The 14,640-nt window shown below is 39.2% G+C and overlaps 2 protein-coding genes across 3 annotated transcripts; one reads left to right on the top strand and one right to left on the bottom strand.

Moving 5' to 3' along the window:
* Positions 1–407: 407 nt before the first annotated feature.
* On the bottom strand, positions 408–10,631 carry LOC6492982 (cold shock domain-containing protein E1). Of its 2 annotated transcripts, XM_001956751.4 has the most exons (11): positions 10,498–10,631; positions 6,185–9,887; positions 5,582–6,123; positions 5,122–5,516; positions 4,321–4,528; positions 3,805–4,269; positions 3,590–3,743; positions 3,363–3,532; positions 2,337–3,302; positions 2,103–2,280; positions 408–2,043 (listed from the first exon to the last, which is right to left on the bottom strand). In XM_001956751.4, exons 2-11 carry the CDS (start codon positions 6,219–6,221, stop codon positions 2,027–2,029), a joined length of 3,132 nt encoding a protein of 1,043 aa, XP_001956787.1. In that variant the 5' UTR covers positions 6,222–9,887; positions 10,498–10,631; the 3' UTR covers positions 408–2,026. The 2 variants fall into 2 exon arrangements, with proteins under 2 accessions (XP_001956787.1, XP_014764161.1); XM_014908675.3 differs by having other exon boundaries at positions 3,805–4,528.
* Positions 10,632–11,088: 457 nt separating this feature from the next.
* Positions 11,089–14,323, top strand: LOC6507033 (AFG3-like protein 2). The gene is made up of 4 exons (XM_001956750.4): positions 11,089–11,417; positions 11,480–11,991; positions 12,054–12,446; positions 12,498–14,323. The coding sequence occupies exons 1-4, from the start codon at positions 11,346–11,348 to the stop codon at positions 13,993–13,995; spliced, it is 2,475 nt and encodes an 824-aa protein (XP_001956786.1). The 5' UTR covers positions 11,089–11,345; the 3' UTR covers positions 13,996–14,323.
* The last annotated feature ends 317 nt before the right edge of the window (positions 14,324–14,640 follow it).

A 14,640-nucleotide genomic window follows, 5' to 3' on the forward strand; every position in this document is an offset into this window, starting at 1 on the left:
TTTTTTTTCATATTCAAGCACATATGTATGTTGTTGTTTTTTGTTACATTTTTTGGAGTTTTACGATTTTTTTTTGTATTTTGTTTTGCATTGTTTGAAATGTATTTTTTTTTTGTTGATTTTTCTTAATAAGGATTTTAGTTACTGTGCTGATCATTTCTTGCATTGCATGAATGACTAAACGCCCGGCAGCTGTCCTTGAAAATGTCCTTGGGCTGCAGTGGCGTTTGGCATTTCTTTTCTACTCTCTCTCTCATCACTCCCTCTCTCTCATCCCCATCCCGCCCATCTGGATATATCTCCAATATCCCCTATATATGTATGTAGATGTATAATCGTTATACAATATTAAAGTTACTATTTTTTTTGCTCTTTGTTCTGTCTGTGAGTGTCAATGTTGCTTAGTGTAGGTTTTTCTTGTTGTATTTACTGTTGTTGTAGTTGTTGTTGTATATAACATGGCTATAATAGGACGTACTGATCCCAAATTTGTTGTTAGCTTGTTAAATTGTGTTTGTTACATTAGTTTTTTTTTTGTTTCTTAGTAATTGAAATTCATAATTTTCACAATATTTGCTCTTTGTTACCGACACACGACACGCTCATAAGGTTTTGGTTTTTTTTTTTTTTAGTTTTTTAATTTTTTTTCGTATATATAGATTTTTTTAAAAATTATTTTTATAATTTTCATTAAATGGTTTCAACAGATTTGGCGCAGCAAATTTAATTTGCTCTTCATCGTCACACAAAAACTCTCAATTTCAATCTCTTCTCAATCTTCATTTTGTTTTTGAAATGTTATTTGTTGATTTAAATTAATATATTAATATTTATGATTTAGCATGGTTTCTGTTTTGTTTTTAAATATTTTATGTAATAATAAGTTAATGCAACCGACTGAATGCAACAGAAAAATGTGGTGTACAAGCAAAAGGATATTCAAATGGAACAAATTAATATCTGTATTATGTATGTTTTACGTTAATGAATAGATAAAATATATATGTTTAATGGTAGTTATATGCATGTATACAAATTAGACTTTCTGTTTTGCTATATAAATACTTTAATCTTTCTTTATTTCTTGATTGGTTTCCTCCTGGCTGGCTGATGTTCAAGTAGCTGTTCTACCTAATCGGTTTCGCTGTCGCCGTTCAGCAGTACAATAATTATTCAATAAATATAAATCGTTAACAGTTAAATAGAAAGCAGTGAAAGAACAGTTTCGAGAAGTACATTAGAATACGATTAGAGCAAGATACAGTTCAATAGGAGCAGGAACTATCCAAGCCATAGATAAATTTTTTTTGTGTATATATAGAGGGTTGCCTTCATACAATTTCTAAAGCAATTATGCAAAGATTTCGTTGCCTTTTCTAGAATAATTACTTCCATAGATTATGTTTCCTGTTTCCTTCTCACTTATTTTTGAGTTTTTTTTTTTTTTTTTTTTTTTCGTTTTTTCCTTTTTTATTTTTTTTAATATTTAAAATTAAAGCAAACTAGTAGAAAATAGTATACGTATACAAACGTTTTGGTTTCATCTCTCAGACACTTGAATTTCAATTTCATATCGCTTCAAACTCGAATCGAGTTAAGAGCATAGCGTTACAATGGTGGAGGGTTAGTTGGTAGTATTACAAATAAGTTTCGATTTCAGACACGAAGAGTTCTCTTTGTTGAGTTGCTATTAAGTAGTTTTGTAATTATTAATCGTAAATGTATGCCATATGCCTTTGCTATCGATTATTATCAATTACGATCGTTTTCCAATAGAGTTTTGTATTATTTAGTTTTTGTTTCTTCTAAGGATTATATTCTTTATAAATGTGTTTGTGTGTGTATATGGTTAGGGCGACAAGTTCACATTGCTGTTAGTTAGTTGATTGGGTTCCTCCTGCTCGCTAATTAATGGCTTGCGTACAAGGATTTTAAACGTATAGCTTTATTTGTAGGTAGTTGTCTTTGATGTGCATTTCAATAACCATTCCTAATCCGTGTATCTAATTTGATATTCAGCAGCAATCTACTCCACCAAGGTGCCTGAGAAAATAAATCATAATTAGTCACAAAATACATAACCCATAACTAGTAAAGCTCACCTGGAATGCGTGGATGGCGCGCCAGAACGGAAAAGCCCTTGCCCTGCGGTCCCTTGGGTGCGCGAATGAGTATTAGGCGCGGCACAGTGTCATCGCCATTGAGCTTGAGGCGCGAGATCAAACGATCCGGACGATCGTTTATTTTTAGAACATTGCAAGCCGAAGATTTTCCATTACGCTAAAGATAAAAGAATTAGCTTTTGGTTGTAAGTAGAGGCTAAATTTCAAACTCACCTGATTTGTGACCACAGAGAACTCCACGGTATCCCCGGGATGCAAGGCAACGGTGCTGCCCTGCACCTCGGACATGTGGAAGAAGAGCTTCTTCCCATCCTCCACCTCAAAGTTGAGGAATCCAAACTGGCCCTTGATGGAGTCGACAGTGGCACGCTTCTTCTGACGCACAGCATTAACCACAGCGGCCCGACCGCTCTCATCGATGCGGAAGCTGACGAGATCGCCCTTCTGCAGCAGATCCCTCTTGTTCACCAAACTGGTGATGCCGAACTCGTGCTGCGAAATGACAGTGGTGCGCTGTTCGTCGAGAATCTCAATGAGACCAGCATACTCCTGCTGGTCGGGATTAATGCATCGAAGTGGACGAGCCACCACGCCGTTATGAACAGGATCCAGGACCGCCGGCTGTGGAATTGAGTTCTTGGGCAGCATACGGACATTCTCGGCTGGCAGGCAGTTGCCAGAAACGGATGTGTTTCCATTGGGCGCCAGGGTGTACTCCACCTCCTGGCCCAGCTCCAACCAGTTTGGATTTCCATGATAGTTACTAAAGTGGAAGAAGACCTCCTCGTCGTGGGACAAGGTCTCAATGAATCCAAAATTCTCCTTCATCACGGCAATGAAGCCGCGATACACTTGTCCAGCCTCGGAACCGGCATGATTGTTGTTCTCCAGCTTAAAGTCATCCATGTGGGCTGGGTTGTTGCTGCCGACACTGCTGGTGCTGCCACCGGGACTGCCGTGCATCACATAGCCGTTCTGCATGGAGGCATTCGAACCACTACCACTGCTGATTCCGTTCGACAAAGCAGATAGTTGATCGATTTGGTTATGATTGCCTCCGGAATTGGGCTGATTCAGCAACTGTTGTTGTTGTTGTTGCTGCTGCTGCTGCTGTTGTTGCTGTTGCTGCAAGGAAACTTGCTGCACATTAACGGCTATATACTCCTTGTTACGTTTGACCTGCAAAAAATGTAATATTTAAATTATATTTCTATAAATATGTATTTTAGATGCACCCACCATGTAAATATCGAAGCGCACTCGCTCCCCAATCCTTGGTGGTTTTTCGCAGTCTTTAAGAAAATACATTATAGTCTTTTTAACATCGCCATGCTCATAGGTAATCACACCGCCTTCAACGCGATCTTGAGATTTAATAGGGCTCTTGGGAGCCTCGCGTGTCACGCAACCTGTTTAATAAAATATTTAATATTATATTTTACTTAAAAAAGTAATTAAACTTATACCTTCTATGTTGCTGGCCATTAAAGTTTCAAATTGCACTGAGTTGGGCGGCAAGTGTTTAATGCGAATGGCCTGCAAACGCGAGTTATTATAGGCCAGTCCAGGTTCCTGGATGACAGTGAACTCCACCTCATCGTTAACGTCAATTTCGCGGCTCTACAAATACATTTTATATAAAAAATATATGATAGTTTAAGTAAAAAGAATGTCTTCTTACCGTATCTAGAACTTCAGTAAAGTGGAAAAATAGACGCGCTTGTCGCTCCACGCAGCGCAAAAATCCAAATCCCTCCTTGAGCGAAGCAATGGTGCCCTGCTCTCGCTTCTCGCCAGACACCTTGAAAGTCTCATCCAGCAAGGCAATCGATGTGGCCCGCTGCAGTTGATCCCGGCGATCGGTGGCCAGGAAGAACTGCACCCAGTCGCCATGACGCAAAGTGAAGTCACCCTTCTGATCCTTGTCGCCGAAGGGAACCTCCACCTCGGAGTAGTCCAAGGCCCGATAGCGAATGCGCCCGGGCAATGGATCGTTATTCTGGCGCACCGGATTGTTGCGATCGAGCGACTTGAGCACCTGGCCCTTATACACAGTGCTGTCGACGTCCTCGAAGATCACCGAGCCGGGAGGCAGGCGTGTGATGTTGCACGCATATTCACGGCCCTGGGGAGGCACAGAGGCAGACTGCATTTTTGAATGGAGGTGACTGTTTGCCGGATCGCCGCTGCCACTTACGCTACGCGTCTGAATGGTGAATTCCACATCATCACCGGGACGCAGCTCCACGTTGCCCTCGGCCTCGGAGAAATGGAAGAAGATCTCCTTAACGACATCGGCGCGTTCGATAAAACCGAATGACTCCTTCATGGAGCAGACTACTCCGCGGTATTTAACCGGCTGGGCCGGATTCTCCAGGCGAATATGGCAGGCGCCCAGGTTGCCTCTGTGATAAGACAATGGGTGTTGTGACGTTTTAGTAAATAGTTTATAGAAAAGCATTAGCAACCGCGTTTTTTTTTATTTATTAATTATTTAAAGTAATCTTAATAAGATTATCTTATTAAAGTGAGAGGGAAATGTCAAAAATCCTCAAACTTTAACCTCAAAAAGTAGGTCTTGAAGTTCTTCAGATCTTTCTTGATTTATCGATAATCGACAATCGAAATTCCAATCACCCGACATCTCTTTAACTTAAAAGTAAAGTCAAGTGTCCCTTATATGTAGTCTATTTAAAGTGAAAGGGTAATCTCAAAAATCCTTAAACTATAGCCTCTAAAAGTAAGTCTTGAAGTTGTTTAGATCTTTCTTGATTTATCGATAAATAACAATCGGCATCCCTTCCACTTTAAAGTATAGACAAATTAAACTTTTAAGTAATTTAATTAAAGTTTAATTAAATTTTAACCTAAAAAAGTAGGCTTTGCAAAGTTGTTCTACAGTTCTTTAGATCTTTCATGATTTATCGATAAATGATAATCGAAATGGCAAACCTTAAAGTTTCTCAAAGCAAAGAGAAACATTTAGCTTTTTATTTACCTTTGGTTCGTTGCAATTTGAAAGCTGACCTTGTCGCCAGCCCGCAAGTTCACATTGCCCTCGACATCGTCTTTGGTATATGGTAGAAAGAAGCATTCGCCCCGGTTCTCGTAGCTGATGCGACCGGTGGTCTCGCTGGAGCTGAGCACATTGTTGGCACTGTCGGTGCGCAGCTCAGTGGTGACGGTGCCGGTGACCCGCTCCTCGGATAGCACCACCTCCGGGGCAATCTTGGACACTTGACTAGCTATCGGCTTGCCAGTGCGGCGATCATAGGTCATCTCGAACTCCACGGGATCTCCAATCTTCAGATGATCAATATTGCCGCTGAACTGCGAGAAATGGAAGAAAAGACGCGCCTGACGCTCGCAGCATTGAATGAATCCATAAGAGTGCTACAAAAAAATGAATAAAAGAAAGGTTAAAGTGAAAGTTGGCCATCGTAATATTATAATCTTACCAGCAATTTCTCGATGATACCAGTTTCCCGAGTGGCCTGGCTGGGATCAGTGTTGGGGGCAGCCGAGGAGTTGCTCGACTGAGAGCCAAACATCGAGGAGGAGCTCCCGGCTCCGTTGGTCAGCACGCTGTTGGACTGAAAGACACCAATCTGGGGAGGGTTCTGGATGACATCGTTCACCTCGTTGGCATCAAACATTCCAATGCTGGGATGTTGCTGCTGCTGCTGCTGTTGTTGTTGCTGCTGCTGCTGTTGCATATGTTGCTGCTGCTGCTGCTGTTGTTGCTGCTGCTGTTGATGTTGCTGATGCTGCTGCTGCTGCTGTTGATGTTGTTGATGCTGCTGCTGCTGATGATGATGATGCATGTTGGGTGGCTGCTGCTGCTGCTGTTGTTGTTGCTGTTGCTGCTGCTGCTGCGGCATTCCCAAAGTCGTAGAATCAAGCGTAAAGGTTCCAATTGTGGGAAAAGTGGTCGGGATGCCCAGGTTGCGAATGGCATTGATGTTGAAGTAGCCATCAATGGGCATGTTATCATAGATTTCTAAAAAAAAAAAAACAGACTATTAATTAACTATTTGAGAAAGTGACTTTTAAAGACTGACCTTCGCCTGTGCGGTAAACCTTCGATTGCGTATTCATCTTGAATCGATCTATTGGATATTCTGATAACTTCTGATAAGAAAATGCTGATAAGGACTAGCAAGTTGGAGGAGACTGATTGCGATTATAGGCGGATCCCTTGATGGATGCGAATGACGAGAACGAGAGGTCGAAGTTTAAGATACAATGTTCAACTTTGACCTTTGAAGAGAGCGCGAAATATAACGGAAAACACTTTGTTGATCTCACTATTTTGGTTTTTGTTTTTTGTGTTTTCTTCCCTTAAACTGTATTTATTTATTTTTTTTTCGGTTTTTCGTGTATTTTTTTTATATCAAAGAGAAAAAAAAACTAAGCAATAAATACGTATTTGTTGATTTTTATTTTTTATTTCTTATTTTTTTTTTTGTGTATATATTTTGGCTAAACACTGGCACAAGAGGCACTGAAATTCCTTGTCTTCGAAGTTAATAAAAAATTGTCTCTTTGTTTTTGTTTGTTTTTGGGGCATGCCCCACAAAAAAATTGTGTTTTTTTTTCCTTTACTTTTTTATTTGCTTTGTGTTCCTTGTTCTTGTTGTTGTTGTTGTTGTGTGTTGTAAAAAATGCCGACGAATATTGTAACGTTGTTGGTTGGTTTTGGTAGTTTGAAGTTTCTTCTTGGGTCTCTGTTATCCTTTTATCCTTCTATTCCTTTTATTCCTCGCTTGTTTATTCAAAATATTGTGGTTTTCGGATGAAAATGCATACCAGCTGCTGCCCTTGGTTTATTTCTTCTTTATATATTTTATATTTTTGTGTTTTATAGATTTTATTTGAGTTATTTATTTGAATTATTGCATTTGTTTGAATTTTGGTTTATATAGTATATATATTTTTGTTTGTTTTTTTTTTTTACTTTAGTTTTACTAGAAAAATACACTGGGAATACTTTTTACTTTTTACTTTTGGGTTAGATTAGCTTTTGTTTGATATTTGAATATTTTTTGTGTTTTTTTTGGGAAGTGATTATATATTTTGGGTTTTTTTCTATATAGTATACATATATAATATATATATATATATTTTGTAGGCAATCGTTGTGGTTTATAGGAAGTAGTAGTGATTTATTTTTAAATTACTTTCAAATATCCTTAGTACAACGACGATAATGGGGGGCGGGGGGATCCTCCTTATGTCCTTCTCTCCTCCTGACTCCTTCGCTGTACTTTTCTATTACTTTTCGGTTGCACGATTTGTATATTGAGTGTTTGTTGTATTTTTGTTGTTGCTGGTATTGCTGATTCATTTACTATTCACTAAGCAAATAATAATTTTTTTTTTTTATATATATAATAGATATTGGGAGTGTTATCCTCCGACCATTTACTATCTTGAACTTTTAAGCCTACGATTTATTTTCTCTTTATTATTATTATTATTTTAAATATATATATATTTTTTTGAATGCGTTTTGAAGTCTTTTTTTATAACCTAAGGTTTTTATTTTGCTTTTTGTTGGTTGGTTGTTTTATTTATTTATTTTTTATTTTTTTTTCACTTATATTTGTTGTTTTTCGGTTTTTTGCTTACTAGATTTAAGCTTAGTTTAATAGTTTATATAATATAATATATAATATACTATAGTATATATGTATCGAAGTCCTTTAAGATATCACGAATTTGTTTCAATGTTTTTTTATCTTTTCATTTGCATTTGCTCTTAAGTGTAAAGTTGTTTTTTTTTTTCCTTTCGACTTTCTATTGTTTAAAAATTAGTGTTTTTTTTATCCATTCATTCCATTAGAGATTTTTTTTCTTTGTTTTTTTTTTTTTGTTTTTATTTAAATTTATAAATTTACAGTAATTATCACAGAGTTGTTAAATCTTTCTTTGAATTTGTTTTGTTTTTCCTTCACTTTCTTTTGTTGCAGTTGCTTTTGCTGTTTTAGACTTTTAACATTTCTCACTAGGTACACTTATAAAAAAAATTGAATATTGAAAAGTATTAAAAAACAATGTTTTTCTTTTTTTCTGTGTAAAATAAAACTGTTTCTTTGGCACAAGGCCGCAGTTGAAAATTATTTCTTTTTTCTATTCTTTTTTTTTATTTATTGCTGGGCTTTAGTTTTTGACTTATTTATACAAAAAGTTATGTTTTTTTTTTAAATATATTATTGGCTAAGTTAAGTTGCTGGTGTTGTTGTTGGTTTTCTTCTTGCTTTTGCTTTTGTGTTGTTGTTGTTGTTTTATGTGTAAAACGTGGCTTAAAACTTATAGAATTCTTGTAGATTTTTGGTTTTAAATGTTTTTCTTTATTGTTACCGTTATTTTTAGTATATATATTTTTTTTATTTATTTATTTATTCACACTTTTTTTTGCGGCACAATTGTTGCTTTATCGGTTTATCTCCTCCTCCCTTCTTCCTCAGTTCTCCTCCTCTGTAACTCGCCCCCCTTGGGCTCTCTCTCTTTTATTTTTATTTTATTTTTTTTTTACTTAAAAGCTAACAGTTTTTTTTTGTTGTTTTTCTTTTTAAATAATTTAGATTGATGTTGCGTTTTAAATTAAATTTTATTTTTTTTAATTATTTGTTGTTGATTTTTCTCCCGGTTATTTTGTACTTTAAAACATTAATTCAGTTGTTTGTTGTTGTTGTTGTTGGTTGGTTGGTTGTTTTGTTTGTTGTTGTTGCTGCTGCTAGTGTAGCTTGTTGCTGTTGTTCTTAATTTTAAATAATTAGCAAATTGAATTCACTTTTGACTTAACAAAAAAAATTCGTAATGTAATTAAATTAAAGCTTTTCAGGAAAAATAATGAGGAATTTTGGGATTGATTTTTTTTTTGTTTGTTTTTTAGCTTTTTTAAAGTTTCTTTTCGCTTTTATTGGCTTTTTTGCTATTAATTTTTTATTTTTTTGTTGTTTTTTTTTTATTCGAGATGCCGAAGCGCAGGTTTTCCCTTAGTTTTTCCGTTGCCTGCCGCCGCTTTCAGTGCTTCTTGCCGCTTTTCTTCCCATGGACTTTTTGTTGTTTTTTTTGTTGCAACTCCGTTTTACTGGCTCTCCTTTCTCTCTCTTCTATGCTTTCTTCTTCTTCTTCTGTTGTTTTCGTATTTTTTTTGTTGGTGCTTTTTGAGTATTGACGAGTTAATTTCACAGCGTTTCAATTTGTTTGGTTTGTTTTGTTGTTGTTGTTGTTTGTTTGTTGTTTTTTTTTTTATTTTGAAAGTCTTCGTTTCAAGCTTGGCTTGTTTATTTGTTTTGTTTTTTTGTTTTTATTTTTTATTTGCGCAGTCGCTTTGTCTCCCTCTCTCTCTCTCTCTGTGTCTCGCTCACACCCACGGGACGTAGGCCGCCCGTCAAATTTTGGATCGGCGTTTTTTTTTTATTTTTATATTTTCTTTGCAAAGCAAAAACAAATCGAAAACAGAAAGAGTCCAAAAAACTAAAAAGTTGATGGCAGAATTTTTCGTTTCGCCCTCGTTGACTTTTTTTGAGCTAAGTAATTGTTGAATTCTTTTTTATTTTCCTCTTTTCTCCTCCTCCTTTTGCTGTAGCTTGCGATTTTATTTATTTGTGTATTATTTTTTGTTTGTTTTTTGATTCGTTTTCGATGGTGTTTTATTTTTAATATTTTTATTTTTGTTTTTGTTGTTTTATATTATTATTATTTAATTCAGATTATGATGAAAGTGATGTCAAAACGGAGTTTTAGTTACAAAAGCTGTGAAAAGAAGAAGAGAAATGTCTAGATTAGCAAAAAAAAAATATCATTTCTTTTTTTTTTATCTAATAGTTAGTTGTTGTTGTTTTTGGGAGTGAAATCTACACCGAAAGTCGTCTACTGCAGTTTTTATCGATTTTTCAGTGTTGCAAACGGAGAGCTGCCGGAAAAAATTGCACACACACACTCTCACCCCCCACATACGGACATACATACACACACACATTCTAATTCACACGCAGGCAATTGCAATTGTAAACTATTTTTACTCATTTCCGATGTGGTTTTATGCGTAAATTTAGCCGTACACACGCACACATTCATCCAACTGCCAAGTTTGTTACAAAAACGCTTTTCCTCAATTTTTTTTCGGACTGCAAATTTTGGTACCCCCAAACGCACACACACACACACACAGACTTTGGTAGAATCGGCAGGCGTTTGGAAAAAACTCTTTTTAACATATCAAACAGGCTATTTTTTGTTGTTTTTCAATTCCTGTCGGCACAACACTATTTGCGGCACATTTTCCGCATATTTTTGTTTCGAATTCGACTTAAATAAATATGAAATTGGAGGCGAAAAAAATTTTCACGTCCAGTCTACGCACCACACGACAGCACAACAGCCAGTGTTGCCAGACATTCCCAACAACCCACAAAATAATGCAGCTTTCCCCTAAATTCAAAAATGGGATTATTAAAAGTAAAAACTGTACATTTTTGCCTAAACATAATTATCCCCTGAAATGCTCAAATAAAATTTAAACTTTTGAGCTTTTAAATCTTGCAATAAATGCTAATCGCCTCAACATAGATCGCCATAGTTTTGCAATTTTTCCAAACATAAGCTTTATTTAAAATGTATTTTGTTAGAAAATGGTATGTTCTAGAAATTTTCATCAGGATCGGCCAACTATATCCGATATTTGCTATATATGTTAACCCCAGAAACTGCCATATTTGCCGACAGTGTTAATAAATGCTGTTTTGGCCAGGGTCTATTGTGACCTCAATTGAAAGTTCTTGAAGTTCATTTAAAATAATATGTATTGAATAATAATTAGTTGAGCAATGAAAATTAATTCAATTACACTCTTTTTATTAAGAATATAGCGTAAAATTCGCAATTATGTATGATTAATATAAGGAACTAGTTCCGCCTAAGCTCTAGGTAGTCATTTATGCTTGCATCCCTGGTTCGATAGCGATATCTCGTCATCCCTCGAAATTTCACAATCGCGCACCGCACCGTAGTAATAATTTTTAACGTTTTTCACATCCAGCGAACGAAATTCAAAACGACACACTGCTGTATGAGGCGGCTACTTTTGGTTCCAGTTCGATAAAACAGTATTCGGGAGAGCGGACAAAATTTGGGCAGTGTAATCTTCGAGAGCAGCCGCTGTTCCACAAACTTAGTTCAATCGTTGGGTAACCTATCAGAGAACCCGGGGAAATGGCATTCCGGCTGTTAAGCACGGCCAAGACGATGGGCAGCCTGATGAGGCGGAACTATGTGTCTGGAAAAGTAAGCGATGCTGTTTAAGATGAAAAATCGACTAATAAAAACTTTCCCAACCGCTTTGTTAGGTTCAGAGGGCAACTGGAGGGTTACCCATAGGAGCGACTGGAGCTGGAGTCTACATGTTCCCAGTGGAGCTGAATCCGCTTATCCGCTACATTGCCAAACAGATCCAGCTTCTCTGCAAGAAGCCTCCCAAGGGATTCGAGAAATACTTCGAAGCCGGGGGCAAGTCGTCACAACCAAAAGGTGCTGCCGCCGAAGGGAAACCGTCGTCTGGATCCAACAAGTCCGCCTCGGAAAAGCCCGGTACCTCGCCGCCAGCGCCATCGAAACAAGCCAAATCCGCCCCAGAAGCTAAATCTGATTGGAATTTCGGAATGTTCAGCAACAGTTCTAGAGGACCCTCTGGAAGGAGTGGCAACACACCTGGCGGTAGGCCTTTAAGCGAAGGAGGCGGCGGCGGTGACCGGGAACGTTGGATTCTGCTGGGCGCCATTGGCGCAGTGGTGCTGGTTGGATCCTTTGCCTTTTTCGAGATGGGCTACAAGGAGATCTCTTGGAAGGAGTTCGTCAACAGGTGCGACACTGCAAGACTCTATATGTTATGCTTTATAACTATTCTGTTTACAAAAATTATAGCTACCTGTCAAAGGGAGTTGTGGAGAAGCTGGAGGTGGTCAACAAAAAATGGGTGCGCGTGCGATTGCAACAGAATAACAGCAGTGGAGGCATTCTCTGGTTCAACATTGGCAGCGTCGACAGCTTTGAGAGGAATCTGGAAACGGCACAGACAGAACAGGGCACCGAGTCGATCAACTTTGTGCCTGTCATCTACCGCAATGAGGTAGAGGCGGCCAGCTTGACTGGCCTGTTGCCCACGCTGCTGATCATCGGATTTCTGGTCTATATGATGCGCAAGTCCGCGGACATGATGGGCGGTGGACGGGGGCGGAAAGGTGGTGGTCTCTTTGGCGGCGTCATGCAGTCTACCGCCAAGCTGATCAATCCCAATGAGATTGGTGTAGGCTTCAAGTAAGTGAAGAGTCTCCTAAAGTCTCAATTATTAAATAAATTATATTTTAGAGACGTTGCTGGCTGCGAGGAGGCAAAGATTGAGATCATGGAGTTTGTCAACTTTTTGAAGAATCCCCAGCAATACATCGACCTGGGTGCAAAGATACCAAAGGGGGCCATGCTAACTGGTCCACCCGGCACGGGTAAAACGCTCCTAGCGAAGGCCACGGCCGGTGAAGCGAATGTGCCTTTCATCACAGTCTCTGGATCAGAGTTCCTGGAGATGTTTGTGGGCGTTGGCCCGTCCCGAGTCCGGGATATGTTCGCCATGGCTCGTAAGCATGCTCCCTGCATTTTGTTCATCGACGAAATCGACGCCGTTGGCCGCAAACGAGGCGGCAAAACCTTCGGTGGTCATTCCGAGCAGGAGAACACACTTAACCAGCTGCTAGTCGAAATGGACGGTTTCAACACCACAACGAACGTGGTGGTGCTGGCCGCTACGAATCGTGTGGATATTCTTGACAAAGCCCTCATGCGACCAGGTCGCTTCGATCGACAAATCTATGTGCCCGCTCCGGACATCAAGGGCAGGGCGAGCATCTTCAAGGTGCATCTGGGTAACCTGAAAACAGAGCTGGACAAGAATGATCTGAGCCGGAAGATGGCGGCCCTCACGCCCGGTTTTACAGGCGCTGATATTGCGAACGTTTGTAACGAAGCTGCCTTGATTGCCGCCCGCGACTCCAAGGACTCGATTATCCTGAAGCACTTCGAACAGGCAATTGAACGTGTCATCGCTGGCATGGAGAAGAAAACAAATGTGTTGGCGCCCGAGGAGAAGCGCACGGTGGCGCATCACGAGGCTGGGCATGCGGTGGCAGGCTGGTTCCTGGAGCACGCCGATCCCCTGCTCAAAGTATCGATCATACCCCGCGGAAAGGGCTTGGGCTATGCCCAGTACCTGCCCAAGGATCATTATTTGCTCTCCAAGGAGCAGCTTTTCGATCGCATGTGCATGACTTTGGGTGGTCGTGTCGCGGAAGAGTTGTTCTTCAATAGGATCACCACCGGTGCCCAGGATGATCTGAAGAAGATCACGGACATTGCCTACTCGCAGGTGGTGCGGTTCGGCATGAACGATAAAGTGGGCCAGGTCAGCTTCGATGTGGGCCAAGCTGGTGATCCGGTGTTCAGCAAACCCTATTCGGAAGACACAGCACAACTGATCGATGGCGAAGTCAGGACCATTATTAAGTGTGCCCACGAAGCGACGACCGAACTGCTGAGTAAACACAAGGAGGATGTGCGTCGTGTTGCCGAGAGATTGCTTCAAAACGAGGTTCTCAGCCGCGACGACATGATCGAGCTGCTTGGTCCCCGGCCGTTCAAGGAGAAGTCCACATATGAGGAGTTTGTTGAAGGAACTGGATCGTTCGAGGAGGACACAAGTCTGCCGGAAGGCTTGAAGAGTTGGAACAAGGAAAAAGAGCGCCCGCAGCCACTAGACACAGACAGCACGCCCTCGTCACCGCCCACCAAGCCCGTGACTGCGGGGAGCGGTTAGATGTACTTTGAGTAGTCGGAGTAGTAGTGTTTCACGGAGAACATCATTTTGTTTTTGTTGTAGAGCCCCTGGAGAGAAGCCTTAATCTGTGGCAAAATAGCAACTCCTCACCCGGAGTTTGAACACACAGACCTGTTCACCATTGTTTTTGCATATTTTTAAGACCAAGTGTTGAGCTAAAAAAACAGAAAAAAAAAAACGAAACTAATAAGCGCAAGCCCGTTCTAAATTTCCCGTATACCGTATTTCTGAAATGAAACTTTAAATGGTTAAAACCTGTCAGTGTGGGAAAACGAAATTAAATAATTGCTGGTGTGAAAAATGTTCACTTTTTATGCATTTTTTATATGCTGGGGCTTGGTTTTTGATTGGGGCAGCCTTTGAACTATTAAATGTGATTCTATTTCATCAGCACTGCCGAAAATTAATTTTTTCTAATAGAAAATTCAATAAATGCCTCTTTTTAAAGATTAAAAAAAATGATCAGTTTCCCAAATATGTTTATTCCTTTTCGTATTATTAGAGCTTTCAATAAAGAAATAGACATTGAACGTTGTATTATTTTAATCTAACAAAAAACATACAAAAAAGAATTACATCTCACGGCATACATGACGTATACATAATTTTCATGAGAATTCGAAA

The sequence above is a fragment of the Drosophila ananassae genome, chromosome 2R, assembly GCF_017639315.1.
Source record: "Drosophila ananassae strain 14024-0371.13 chromosome 2R, ASM1763931v2, whole genome shotgun sequence".
In the NCBI taxonomy this organism is placed as follows: Eukaryota; Metazoa; Arthropoda; class Insecta; order Diptera; family Drosophilidae; genus Drosophila; species Drosophila ananassae.